Source organism: Argiope bruennichi, chromosome 6 (assembly GCF_947563725.1).
Source record: "Argiope bruennichi chromosome 6, qqArgBrue1.1, whole genome shotgun sequence".
Lineage (NCBI taxonomy): Eukaryota > Metazoa > Arthropoda > Arachnida > Araneae > Araneidae > Argiope > Argiope bruennichi.
The window spans coordinates 37,321,406-37,335,953 of record NC_079156.1 but is presented as its reverse complement, the minus strand read 5'-3'; the positions used below and the strand labels follow the sequence as shown (position 1 = coordinate 37,335,953).

General features: G+C 30.5%; 1 protein-coding gene across 10 annotated transcripts in view; it reads right to left on the bottom strand.

The window, feature by feature from the left end:
* Positions 1 to 2,246: 2,246 nt before the first annotated feature.
* LOC129971156 (coiled-coil domain-containing protein AGAP005037-like) overlaps positions 2,247 to 14,548 on the bottom strand; it is a 383,974-nt gene continuing 371,672 nt past the window's right edge. For 6 of the 10 annotated variants that reach the window (XM_056084662.1, XM_056084668.1, XM_056084665.1 and 3 more), the window contains 3 exons: positions 13,807 to 13,846; positions 11,318 to 12,202; positions 2,247 to 10,940 (listed from right to left, as the gene is read on the bottom strand). In XM_056084662.1, coding sequence (XP_055940637.1) covers positions 10,554 to 10,940; positions 11,318 to 12,202; positions 13,807 to 13,846 — 1,312 coding nt within the window. In that variant the 3' untranslated portion in view covers positions 2,247 to 10,553. The remainder of the gene's footprint in view (positions 10,941 to 11,317; positions 12,203 to 13,806; positions 13,847 to 14,548) is intronic. The other 4 variants (XM_056084663.1, XM_056084669.1, XM_056084666.1 and 1 more) reach the window with 3 other exon arrangements.

Here is a 14,548-nt window from a genome sequence, read left to right as displayed (position 1 = left end):
TTATGTAGCAATGCTATCAAGTAATGAATAAGTATCAAATTTTTTTATATAAATATTTTCATGGAAAAGAATTCTATTATAATAATAAAGTATTAATAGATCAGGATGAATTTATACTAAATTTATTATTCTGAAAACTATTAGGCTTCTAAAACCCAAATAATTAAAGAAATTATTTAGTATAAGGATTAAAAAAACTACTTGATTATTTCTAAGCTGTAATTGAAAGAATGATGTAAATATTACAAATGAATTTCAATTTACACTATTTATCAGTATTACTAATGTTACTTTTTGTTATTTTAAAAAGATATTTTAATGTTTAATAAGGTTTAGATTTAATTGCTTAAAATGTTAGCATTTATTTTTACTTTATAATGCATGTTATTTAAGAAATAATTTTTTGTAAGCTAGTCATGCATACTTTTTACTATCTCATTTTTTAATATATATTTTTTGTTAATGTTCTTAATTTATAATAATTTTTATTGGTGCTAGTTTCCTTGTTTTAAGATGTATTACAGTTTCTAATTATAAAGAATTTATAATTGATATTTTGATATTGTGTGATTTATTCTCAAGTTGCTATTTTAAATATATATTATGATGAATTTTTATTTTTATTGCATTTATTAATTTTCTATTACTGACTTGGCATGAGTTTGAAATTGTTATCAAAATAATGTTTCATAAATTCTACGTATATGATACTTATTTTTCTGTGTAATTATTATTACTATTATATATAAGAAATTATCCATGTAACTTCTCCTTTTTGAATTGAAATATTAAATCAAAATTGATATTTTATTAAATATTACTTTTCATAATCTTTCTTAATTTTCTTCATGTTATTTAAATTCTTAAGCCTTCAAGTTTTGTCCCTAAGCAGTTTTTACTAACAGTTCTTCAGCATTCTTAATAAAGGTCTTGCATAAAGAAATGAATGAAATGTAAAATCATATTGAAAATATCAAATTATTATTTATATATTGCATCAACCATGCTATTATGTGTATTAAATTATTATTCTCAATTTTTATAATTGAAATATCATGTACTTACCAATAAACAACTCTTCAATAAGTCTTTTCTGCATAGTCTGAGAATTAGAGCTAATTGAGAATTGTGTCTTATTTCATCTTTTTAAAGTAAGTATCAAAGTTTTAATATGTGCAATACAAATCTATTGCCCAGAATCATAATTAAAAGATTAGATGAAATTGATTATATATTATAAAATGAATTACCTTCCATTCCATTTTTGAGAGCACATGTAACACAAAAATATTGTACAATGCAATGTTTTTTATGGCATTCAGTATTCATAATACTTTATAAAACTTAAAATATTGTGACAGAATAATAGATAAATTTTTGATCTTTAGAAATTTCAACTCCCCTTCCCTGATATTGTTTTGTTAGGCTGTAACTTTAGAAGTAATTCATTCACGTACTCCACATTGTGAAAAAATGCTAAGAATTTAGAAGCTGTGTGTTAAGGTGAAACTCCTTTTAAATGTGGGAAATGTACCACAAAAATTAATTCGTTGTTGCAGCTAGTAGTTTCTCACGTATTCAAGTTTTAACTGGTTTGAAGAAAGTTGACAAGTGATTGATGGTGTTGTGGTTACCGAAATTTCTCTTATTTTTCAGATATCAGAAAGATGAAGCTTATTGACTAGGTACCTGAAGGTCAATAAGCAATCAACAATGCTACAGAAGTATTTATGTGAACAAATACAGGAAGAAAAATGATCTGATGCAAGGGAAAACAGTTCATGATTTGTTTACTAAGATAATGTAAGAGTCCTTATTTAATATTTGCCAAGCATGGGATCTCCATCACAGAAGACTATCTCTATTTACTGATATCACTCCATGTGACTTTTTTTTTTTATTTTCATCGTTAAATCAGTATTAAAAGGAACAAAATTTGAAATTGCAGATACAATAAGCAAAAGCGATAAAAGTAATGGAAGGAATTTCTGGGTATGAATGGCTTAAACACTGCTTCGGAGATTGGAAAATTCTTACTGTGTAGTAGTGAGTTGAAATGTGCATTGTATAAGTGATAACATCAAAATTATAAACAATTAGAATTCTAAAATTTTAAAACATCGACCAGTTATTTATTATTTTTTTATATAGTCTCACTTAAGTACAAGATTAAAATTTAGTTGAGAATAAAATAAAAATTTAGATTTTTTTGAAAGAGAATTTACTAAATGAATTATGGGGTGCTTTGAAATGAAATAAACACACTGACACATTTAATGAGTGCCCAACAGACATTTCATTTATTAACAGATGGATGCGCGATAAACTTCTCATTTTAATCAACAATTTATTTTTTCGAAGATATGTCAACCTTATCTTAAACTCCAAGATTAAAGCAATTCATCTTTGGAACGACACAGCAACATATTTCAGTAATCGAACAATCAATAGGAAGTTGACCAAGTACACTTAAATCACATCACACGCAGCGTCGAGTCCTGATCGCATAGCTTTCTGTATTGGCAGCACTCTTCTAAACTTATAATAATATTGGGTAGTGTGATGTTAAGAAAAAATGAGTGGAATTTATTTTTGTTATTTTAATTTTTATGCGTATATTCCTACATTTTTCGCATTGAAGGAAGTCCTTTTGGTTACGATGATAGAACATATTTTTAAAATAGAATAAATTGGTATTTACGCATTAATTGCATATCAATGATAAATCATCAAATGAACTGCCGGAACTCGCACGCTAATAGATTCTTACGTAGCTGAAAATTTCCCATGTTCGCCAAAGGCGAGCAATTAATATTAATACCACCAATGGGATGCGGTTAGTACATAAATGAGTGAATACGTCATATATAAACCATCCCATGACTACCATGGTAAATACATTGCACATGTGATAAGTACAATATTCAAAATATATATTAAAAAAATCGATATCATATCAAATGTAAATAAAAATGCAAATAAGATATTTCTTGGCTCCCAGGAGAAGGCGACTTAAGACGACTCTATTTTTTTCATGACGTCACAAGGTATCAGAAGAGTCTATTTTTATAAATTAGGATACGCCAATGAAGTCAAATTTATTAAAACCAGGTACTTTTCTTCATCTCGGCCGATGCACTTGTCTATATGAAGTCGCATTCTTCTAAAGGAGAAGAAATATTTGCTGTTTTAAGAAAAACCCTTTTGATAATAGAATAGATACAATTTGATTTTCGAAAGAATGTTTTATTTTTAACGAGTTAATTTTCTTGAAAATATAATTGGCAGTTGTCACAGCAATCCATGGAATATTAATCTCATAAACTTTATAATAATTCAACGTTTAATAGTTCATATTCGAATTTTTTTTCCATTATTATTCATACTCTGTTAAATTTTTAGCCGATTTTGTTATAGGCAACCTGATTTTTAGGCTGTTTAATGATTGATGGATCTCATACTTCTGAATAGAAGCTCAGACGAAAAGGGCGACTCCTTGAGATATATCTCGTCCTTAAAAATTTTGTTTTATATATCATTGATAATCCGGATCGAATTCTTTCAAAACCTAAATGATCCATTGCCACAAATAACCACTCTTCCTTAAAATCACGCTACTTTTCCTAATCAATTACTTTTTCAAAAATAACTTTCACTAAAATTATCATTACGCCAACAGAATTATGCCAAAAAAGTCTTATACAACTTTTAACAGGACACGACGCTGTGAATATCATAAAATTCAAATAAACACTAACAACTGTTTAAACATGGATTGAATTTGAGCTGTGTTTAATAATAATATTATTATTATATACCTTTGGCATTTGATCGACACAGTGAAGTCTTTGTTCTCAATCCTGTTACAGCACCCAAAAGCATAGAACGATCTAATGAAAAACAAGATATCTAAAATCTTTTTACAAGCGAACCAATGAGAAGCAGATACCTTTTTTTTATTTTTATTTTTTGTACGATAACATCTAGCGCAGCAGCATAGGGTAAAAGTCTAAACGTTAGAATCATCAATATACACGACGCTCCGTTTTGATTTTCGACTAGCAGGCGTTTTTCCGCCTGCGAACCAAGACTGCTTTTTTTCCTATTTCAGTTTTGGACATGATTTTCATTTCCCCAAAAGCCATTTCATCCAATAGATTTTAGTTAGATCGATAATATATATCTAATAGATCTGACGGAAATAGGCAACAGGTACCCATCTTGCGAATTTGGTTGTGGGGTTAGAAATCTGATTTAAACGCAGCCCCTCTTCGTCGAATGTCTTTGTCGACAAATGCAGAAAGTATGGATTTCTAATTATTCTGATGATACATTTTTATTAATTATAACTAAACGTTCGCGTCCAAATGTACCCCCGGTGATATAGAACCATATCTTCCAACTGTTATACGAAGCCACAAGTGGTACAATTCTGTTAGCTGGGGTCCAAATAATAACTACCAAAACTTATTAGTAATTCTTTATCCCCATAAAATATTAGCGCTGAAAGTATAACGCCAATATACAAGCTTGGCGAACTTTGGGTCCTCATAACAGAATAGTACTGACGTGAACGTACGAAATGTTTACAGAAATTGTTTAAAGCAAATTTTGATAAATGTAGTGATTTATTTATATTCAGAGGAAGATTTTTTTTCCTGCCATGAAGATGTAGCAAAATATCTACCTTCTTAGCAGTATGCTAATTTTAAATTGCTACCAAATTTCACTTTCCTAAATTTGTAAAGATTTAAGTAATACGATCTTGAACATTTAAATTCTTTTGTCACAGAATCATTTTCTTGCAAAGTAAAGACTATGCAATAAATATGAAATTAACTTCTACAAAATGAATTTTGTTAGACCTGAGCTTTGATCACAGTATAGAGTACAATTCTTCTGCTTTACTTAATTGTCTGAATGTGGAATCTCTCATCATGCGGTGATCAACAAAAATTCAGAATTTTATTTTCTCGACATATTTGCAACTCCCCTCTTTTGTCAGTTCCTAAACGTAAATAAACTCATACGGTGTAAGGAAGAATTTTTCAATGTATTTGAATTTCATTTCAGAAGGATAATTTGGTGATTTTCAATTTTTTTTAGATCGACGTATATTTTTGAAAAACTATCAATAAATCATCGAGTATTATTTTTATAGGTAAAAAAACATTCTGTCGACATTTATGGATTACCTATTTTTCCAAGTAATCATTCTTATTAAAAATTATTTCCCATTTTATTGCGATCATTTCTATTGTGCTATCACATAAAATTTAAATGATATATGATAAAACAATTATTTGTTTGTTTAAATTTTACTATCTTTTTTAGTAGCTATAATAAATTAAAATGATCCTCTGAATTCTTTTCCGTTACTGAAGTCCGAAATATATCAGTATTTTGAGATTTTTTTTTTTTGTTTAGAATGGAATTGAATAAATTTATTGATTCCACAAAAGAAAAAATAAATATTCAATATAAAATTTAAAAACCGAATTTCTGTTGTATGAAATATTTACATGTATTACTGAATAATGGATTAGTAAATGATTTGTAAATGTCGAATAAATTAACGTCTCAATATATGAGAACTACTGTTTTCATTTTATTGTATTGTAAATTAATCATGTAAAATACAGTATTTTGAATATTATTTTCAGAATCGATGCATACTGATATCCCGTGCTTGAATCAACGGTTCAATCAAATTTTTCAGCTAGCATGTATAAAGAATATCGAAATTGAATGTTTTCGAATACGAATTTATATTCAATTATATGTTTTACGTTATGGCAACATATTATTTTTGATATTTTGAATAGTTTTATGCTGGAAGTTGGATTGATTTATATTTCTTAATAAAAGGGTAAGTCTATGACAAAAAATCCTGAATTTAAATAAAATGATACGTTGAATGTTATATTAAAGCATTAGTAGTGATTTAAAATTCAACTACAGCTGCAAAGGTGTTGCTTTTTACATTGTGTAAGAGTTACTAAGGGGAATAATGAGTAGAAAAATTCATATTACCATTTGCAGTTATCTGTATGTGAAAAAATATTATTCGAAGTGGACTTATATTTTCAAAAAATCTACTTATATATATATAATCGACATTATTATCAGTCTGAAAACCTACCCTGAAATGCCGGGCTATCAGGTGTAATATGGAATATTTAAAGAGAAAGCTTATTATGGCTACATAAAAATTAATTGTGCATTATTTGGGGTGAAATTCAACGAATAGGATATTATTTCTGTTAGATCGGAAGTTCCCAACCTTTATGGTATTCTTATTTCTTAAGATATGAATTGGTAATGGTGGAAAACAATAAAATATATGGAGTTATGTGAAAAGTGAAAAATCTGCAAATTCGAAAGTCATTCGGGTAATAGTAAAGGAATGACACTAAGATTGTCAAATAAAACACGAAAGTATATTGATAACAATAAAATCAAAGTAATAAGGATTTTGAATTAAAGAAATAAAATATTTACTTTTATATAACACTTTTGGGAAAAATGAACATATAACTTTTAAGAACATAATCAATAAACATCGCAGTGAACTTAATATAGCTAGAGATGTAAAATTCCATTTGTTTTTTATTGATTTTATAAATTCAGATTTATGAAAACAGGCTGAATTGAATTGTCTCCATTTGAATTGTTGATTATTGTAATTAATAATTTCAGTTACAATTTAATGCGAAATTATTTCAATGCTATTTTCACATTGAATCAATACTATTACACCGAATGGTATAAAATACAAAAATAAATGATTTCCATAAATAACATTTAATTAATTCGAATAATTTGACTCTAACATTGACCTAAAATTTTTAATAAAAACTTCTTTGTGAAAAGGAATGATTGACGCGGGGAGAGGATAATGAGAGTAGAGAATATTTAAAAAAATGCAATGAAAGAGTATAAATGGCGCTAAAAAGTTTCAAACAACTGTATTAAATGATTGAATTAAAGTAATATATTATTCGCAGTGAAAATATTTTAGGACATTGAAACTAAAAATTGCATAAATTACTGCATCTAATCAATATTAATTATCAGATAGTATTAACTCCTTGTAGCTTCGATATTTGTATTAGATGATTGCATTAAAGTATACTATCCACTAAACAAATATTTAATGAACAATAATTAGAAAGTGCATTATATACTAAGCATATGCAGATTCTTATGTTATCATTTATATTTACATATTATAATTTTTTTTCTCATTTCAAAATGTTAAAGATGTATTATAAACAAAATAAAAACTTTAAGGAATTTTTCTTTACCCTTTTGCATGTTTCAGAAGTTCCAAATACGCACAATAATTTTTTTAAATTGCATTTGAAATTCTACTTTATTTTGTGACTCAATAAAATTTATAAAATGACGCATTAAAAATTATTAATAGATTATTTTTCAATTATATTTATATATTTGATATTTCGGACTTCTAAAACTTAAATTGCACTCATTTGTTATTAAAAAAATTAGATTTTGAATATTTTCAAATTTAACGATATGCAAACGATTTCAAACATCTTTATATCATTTAAAATAATATTCAAACTTTTTTTTGGGAATTGTAACATACATAGAAAATTACAAATAATTCTTACAAATTCAAATTAGGTAATATGAAAGCATGACCTAAAATTTCGTTCACACTTCCCTGTCTTAAATACACGGATGGAGAATCCCCTGTTAAAAGAGCCATTGCATGTTTATTTGTAATACTCTAAATTAACATTTCTAATTGATTGATTCATAATTTCTTACATTTGGCAGTATGGAAAAGTCTTAAAAGAGAAACCGATGTAAAATTTCGCATAGACACACAAAAATGATTCTGTAACTTTTAACACCGGCTCAGACAATATCTAGCAAAATAAAATCCAGAAATTCTGCATTAAATTATGTTTAAAAGAGTGGACGTTCACTTACTTTTAATTTTTTTTTTAATCCCAAACGAATTTCTGCATTTGCCAACATTTCAAAGAGCGAAAACTGAAACAATGGATTAAATTGAGGGGAAGAAGCGGGCAAGCTCGCTAGAAAATGGCTTGCATTATTGTGTTCAGACTTTATACCTAAATATAAAATTTTTTTTTTCCAAAAAAGACCGCACCGGAGATTGACTAGCTACTTGACTGGAAGGTCACCCCTACAAAGGTTTCTCTCACAAAATGGCGAGAAAAACACCGGAAAAAGAAGCGTTTATTACATGCTGTCCAACCACAGATAGTGGGAATATGTTATTTACTTACCTATCTAGTCAAGGATGGATATACCGTTCGTTAGTCTCAATATTTAATCAAATACAAACATTAGTAGTCACTAAAGAGTATTTTTTAAGCGATTACTCGCCAAATTTGGCAATCGATAATATTTCATTTGCAATTTTACGAATAAGAAATTGAATGTTTTTCAAAAAAAGGTTCGTTTCATTACCTGCATCAAAGATGGCAGGCTTTTTGACTAATATTTTAAAGATTGATAAACATTTCGCACTCCTGGTGTCGAGATTATAACGTAATCTTAACTCTAACCAATGCCTGTGATTAAGTGACTCTAACCAATGCTCTTGATTAATTAATCAAGGCATATGAATGAAAAGGGAAAGAAGTGCTAATTTTGTCTTTGTCAGGTGGCATAATATATTTTAGGGCTATTGCATGCTGTCAGCAGAATTAAAATACTCCTTATCTAAATTAATTATCATGTCTGACATCATAGGATCACACATTTGTTTAATCTGCTTATATACAAGGAAAAACAAACAAAACTAAATTGTAGAATCTGGAAGATAATAGTGAGAAACATCTTCTTCGATTTATTTTCATAGTTAGTTAAGAAGATTGAAATATTATATATCTTTCACAGAAAAATACTTCAGCCATATTTACAATCATTAAATTCTCACCATCTTTATGATTCGGGTATATAATTTTAAGTGTAAAAAAAAAAAAGAATGCTTTAATTTATTTTTTGGTTAGAGTTTCGCCAAATATTTTAAAATCTGTCTGAATTAGCATAATTTTATATTTTTCTGAATTAGTGATATATAATATACCACTCTGAAACGAAAATATTTCATTGTTAAATACCATTTTAGTTCTTAATCAATTTAAAATGCTTTCTTTTTCTTATATTTACGCAAATGGATAGTTTTTTGTTCTTGGAAGTGGTGAGTTGCAAAATATAACAATCCATTCAGACTCTTAATGCCTCATTTATATTATAATTAATACATTTTAAAGAAATGCTTGAAAATTATTTTTCTTTAAATTATCTCTTAGCTGATTTCTTTTTAGGCGGTTGCCAAGTGCCTTCAACATGGCATTGGATCGAATAAGTCACAAAAAAAAAAAAAAATTGCTTTTATGAAATTTGCATTATAGTGGGCATTCCAAACTGTATAGTAGCAACATCGGTTCTTTCAATTCAGGGTCACATTATCTGTGGTTGAGCAGCCTTTTCCTCCATCAGTTTTTCTCCTTTTTAAAAAACAGCTCGCGTCGAGTATAAAAACAGTTCCCGTTTTTGGTGGTAGCACCGTGAGTGAGTTGGCGTGAAGAAAATAAAAACAGTATCGGGAGATCGTGTATTTTCCAATTGGGAAGAGCTACGCTCAAAATGCAAGTCTCGTAGAACAGTAACCTTTGAATATCTCTCCCGAGAATGCCATATAACCCAGAATAAAGTTCTCTTCTAAAAAGAGGCCAGGCCACTCATCGAAACATCAACACTTCATAATACTTTTTTTTTAAAGACTAGATTTTGACTGGAAAAACACAACAAGGAAGAAGGATTTGATCGAAAGGTCATCTTGTCCGTAACAAGTCGTGATCTCTTTTGTAAAGGGAATCATGTGATTTGCCAAAAAAACATGCGAAATAAAAATCTGTACTAAATCTATATAGACAATATCCAAATGGCTGAATCGCATTTGAAATAGACTCTATTTGACATGCGTCACTGTACAGTGTGAGGTTTTATATAATACTTTATATCCTCACCATTATCGTAACTTTTTTTTATGTTAAATATAAATTTCGGTATCTAAAGATCATCTATTATTATCAATATATATTCCACAGAAAGAGGAAATCATTAAATTGTATAATAATAGAAGCCGAAAAAAAGTTTCCAACTCAACATCGGTTACGGTGGGATTGTAAATGCTTGTTTGAATATCGAAAGTGCCTCCGCGTTTAGGATAACGGTAAATAAAAAACAAAGCATCGGAAAAAAATATAGAAAAACTGAGCGAATGTCTAAAATATACCACGGAGGTCTACAGCGCTTCTAGAAATGGGATATCGATGTCCACCTCTATAGGCCGTCACCGTCTCTAGTTGGTTGGATCCATAGGAAAGTACTGGAAACTACGCTTGCTTAGCGCTTTCCATTTCTGACACTCGGCTGATACGACAATCCTGTTCATCGTTCATTGGAGTGTAGATCGAAATTTATGAAAATAGTCTCGGTTTTTCATTAAAAAACCATCATACGACAGAGCAGATCCAGATATTTCAGAGGATATCCGTTTCATAGATTTTATTCCCTGGGCTATGGGGTCCTCCCTTCCCTAAATTGGGGGAGGAGGAAGGAGATGACTTGGATCCGGCGATGGGATTTGAGACGGATCCGGTCACGGCGAGGTGCTGCATGGATCCAGATGCTGTTGCCAAGGTAAGTAGTCCGGCCTTTGAAAGTATGTTGGATTCACTCCCGGTTTTCTTAAGATCGCCAGTTTTGGCGCCGAACCGAGCGAAGACTTGCCCCCTTTGGATCTGCTGCAGCCTCGTGTATTGTTCCTGGAGTTGTTTTTGTTTACGCAGCAATTCTTGGTGGCGTTGTTCGAGTAGTTCTTGTCGGTTCTTGGGACCTCCTTTTTTCTGAGATCCGAGTGTGAACACCTGCAAAACGATGAGATATTTCATATCTGTTTTTTTTAAAAACTTTCCAGTGAAAAAACAATGAAATAGTTAAATTCAATTCTTTGCATTAAAAATTAATTTTTATGGAATAATTCCTGTTGATATTCAAACGGCATCAAAAGTTTCTTCATGTCTATCATCCAACTAAAGAGTCTTTTAGATAACATTTCAAATTTGAAACTTTTCGAAATGTTTGACTACGAAGATTCAACAAAAGGAAATAATATATTAAATAAAAGTGTAAATAATCTATTGCATAACTTATGGTTTGTCGAACCCTTAAGCTTAAAACACATTAATTTTAAAGAAATAGGACAGCCAGCTTATAAGCAATGTTTAAAAATATCTGCACTCACCTCATCCTGGAGCTCATTCCTCAACTGTGCTGAGACCTTCTTTTGCTCAGCTTTGGCTGCTTGCAAAGCCATTTGCAGTCCTTCTTGAGAATTAACGCTTTCGCTGCTGCTACTATTGCTTGAAAGTTGATCGCGGGGTGGTGGCTCATCGTTAAGAGCCGAAGTTCTCAGAATGGCCTCTTTCGAAGCTTGCGATGATGAAGGTTGTGGTGCAGAGGGTGGATCTGGGCGTTCTCGGGACGACGGCCGCGTCGAGGCAGTCTGTCTCAAAGTGGGATGGGATGATCCTCTGGGAGTTGGCACTGAGCTGCTACGTTGCGGAGGAGGATTGCGCATTGCGAGAGCTGATCGCAATGGAACTGCTTTGGCAGTGGTGGCTGTGACCGCCTCCGTTGGAGAAGTGACAGGCGACCGACTGGTTGTTCTTGGCGGCGGTGGCGGAGGAACTTTCTTCTGGAGGACTTCTGCAATGGTTTTCACAGCCAGCTGTGAAGTGGGAGAAGGCTTCCGCTCTTGAGGTGTGGGTGACAAGCTCTTGGCGGTTGGCGTCACCTGTAGGGTCTTGGCTCCAGGATCCAAGTTTGTTGGCGAACGTGCCTGAGGCATGCCATGTATGGGAGAGCGGACTGGTGAATCCGCACTGGGGTAAGAAGGCAATCGCCTCTGGGGTCCAAGAAGCCCCGGTATGTTGTCTCTTTGTTGCTTCGGCTCGGCAGGGTGGTTGAAAGTTTGGAGCTCGCTCAGGAGTGCGTCCAATGCTGTCTGCTGCTTTGGCTGTTGCTGCTGTTGTCCGTCAGCTGGCGGAACGTGTATAACTGTATGCGTGCCTCCGTCCAGACTCAGACTCTGCAAAGGATTCAAGGAGGACGTCATCCTGCCCCGCGGCTGCACAAGGACAAGAAGAAGCATACGCGCGGTTAACTTTAAGGACACTCTCTAAACAGCCTGATGCACTGAAAGGATCCTAGAAAGAATCTGGAGTGTGTTGACTTATAAAATGACTTTATTTTTTCGATTTTGGTATTTTGAAAGCTATTGTAGATTGAACTAAATGGTTCTGATCTATAATCAAACTTCTGTAAAATTATTCAAAAATGAAACGTAATGAATGTTTGAGATTTGCTTGATATTGGAATAAAGTGTTCAATATTTCTATTTCCAAAACTATTCGTATTTATCACAAATAAAATTAATAACTCGCATTACAGAAAAGAATAAATTGCTTTTTTTTTTCAATTTGATAATCAATTCATTGTTAATTTGATTTAGAAGAAGATTGCTTAAGAAGTCTATCGAAATGAATTATTTTCAGAATTTTGAAGCTGAAATTAGTCTCGGCGCAAATAAATCTTTAAATAAAAAAAAAAGCTTTATAAATTGAAATTTTTTTCCTTATAATAATTAAAATTTCTTTTTAGGAAAATTCAGTAATAATGTCTCAAATTTAGAATTCAGAAAATCTACTAATTCAGTTTTGCAAAAATTGGTAAGCAAACATTCTTCCTGTTTACATTTGAGTGATGACGCCTTCACTAATAATGTAAAATAATCGAAACATAATTATCATTTATTGTTATTAATTTTTCACCAATTATGATGATTAAAATAGCTTGAAATAAATCTTCACCTCAAAAAGTAATGAGAAGCATTAGTTCTGATCTTGTAAAGCAGATTATTTATATTTAGAAGCAATCCATCAATTACAATTTCTATAAGATCAAAGTATTTGATTTAAAAATGGATCACAGTCAGTGCATCAAGTTCTGTTTCAGATATTTGCCTTTTCTATATTGTTCTAAAACAGCTGTTTAATTTTCAATCATGAACTATTTAGAAATAATCAATTGAAATATCAAATAATGCACATAAAAATATCTAATAGACATATTTATTGAAATAAGATGAACGACACTTGAAAAGAAAATGTGCTGTCTATCACCTCACCCTACAGCATTCATTTTAATTCACAATATCAAAATATATTTATGACTTAGAAACTAATTATTCACACTAAATGGGGGTGCTGAATTTATGGATCTATTTTAGGGGACACATTTTCAACAAGTAACTCAGATAGCACTCAATAAACCACACTCTTACAATTATATAAAGACGATTTATTGTTTTGTTTAGAACGAGCTTTGATTTAGAAAAACAAAATAATAAAAAAAAACATGGGGCAATTTTATAATTTGATGATGAATAAATCATTCTGTGTATGCAGTGACACTTAAGAATTTTGGGGATATTAGTAAGGACTAAGATTTAAACTTAGCGACAACAAGAACAATTAAATGATAAAGATTACTTGTAAAACGGATGAAATTCTTTTATCTCCCTTTGCATGATATGTAAAGATAAAAGCGCGATACGAACGGCGGATGAATAGCTTTAAAATTAAATGAAATAATTCGAAAATATTCCTTCCAGTGTATGGGTGTGGTTTCTCAAGTGCTTCATGGACCATAATAGGAGTTTTGATAACCAACCTGGTCAGCCCATCCGAGGGTAGAATAACCTCTCCACATGCTGCATGGGGGCAAAAAAAGTAAAAAAATCCCGCTCAAAAATTTTTCTTTTTCAAAACTTCAATATAGGCAAAAAAAATTTATCACTGATTCATCATTACTACTAATGAATACAGAACAACAGAATGTGCATGCGTTGGCGCTTAAATGAAGAATTGCGTGTTAAAATGTGGTGGTTTTTCTGATGAAGGAGTTTATTTTAGACAAAATAAACATAAAAAAAATTTAGGGAAATCTCTTGTATGAAATGTCTTGATGATGTAATTTTGTATCATGAGTGATCCCATGAAACAGAATTACAATTCGTGGCAAAGTTTGTATATAACATACTATGCATTCCATACAAAATATTATAGGCTCGATTAGAACTTTTAGAGTAACAAAAATTTAGTTGCATGTATTCTTTTCATGTTCCAATAGAAAATTTGTATTTTTTTCTATGGAACAATTTAAATTATTTTTAAGTTTATTTATTTGTTTTTACACTTTTATTTGTTTCAACAGCATTTTCAAACAATAAGTTTATAAGTGTTTTGTGATGTTGGTAATTCTAATCGATTAAATTCTTTATTAATATTGATACACATCCAAAAGATTTAAATCAGAGTTGAAATCATTTAAATTTGTTCTTAAAACAAAAGAATTTTAAGTTTATATTCAGTAAAAATGATAATCCTTAAAACTGAATTAGAATTAGAATTAT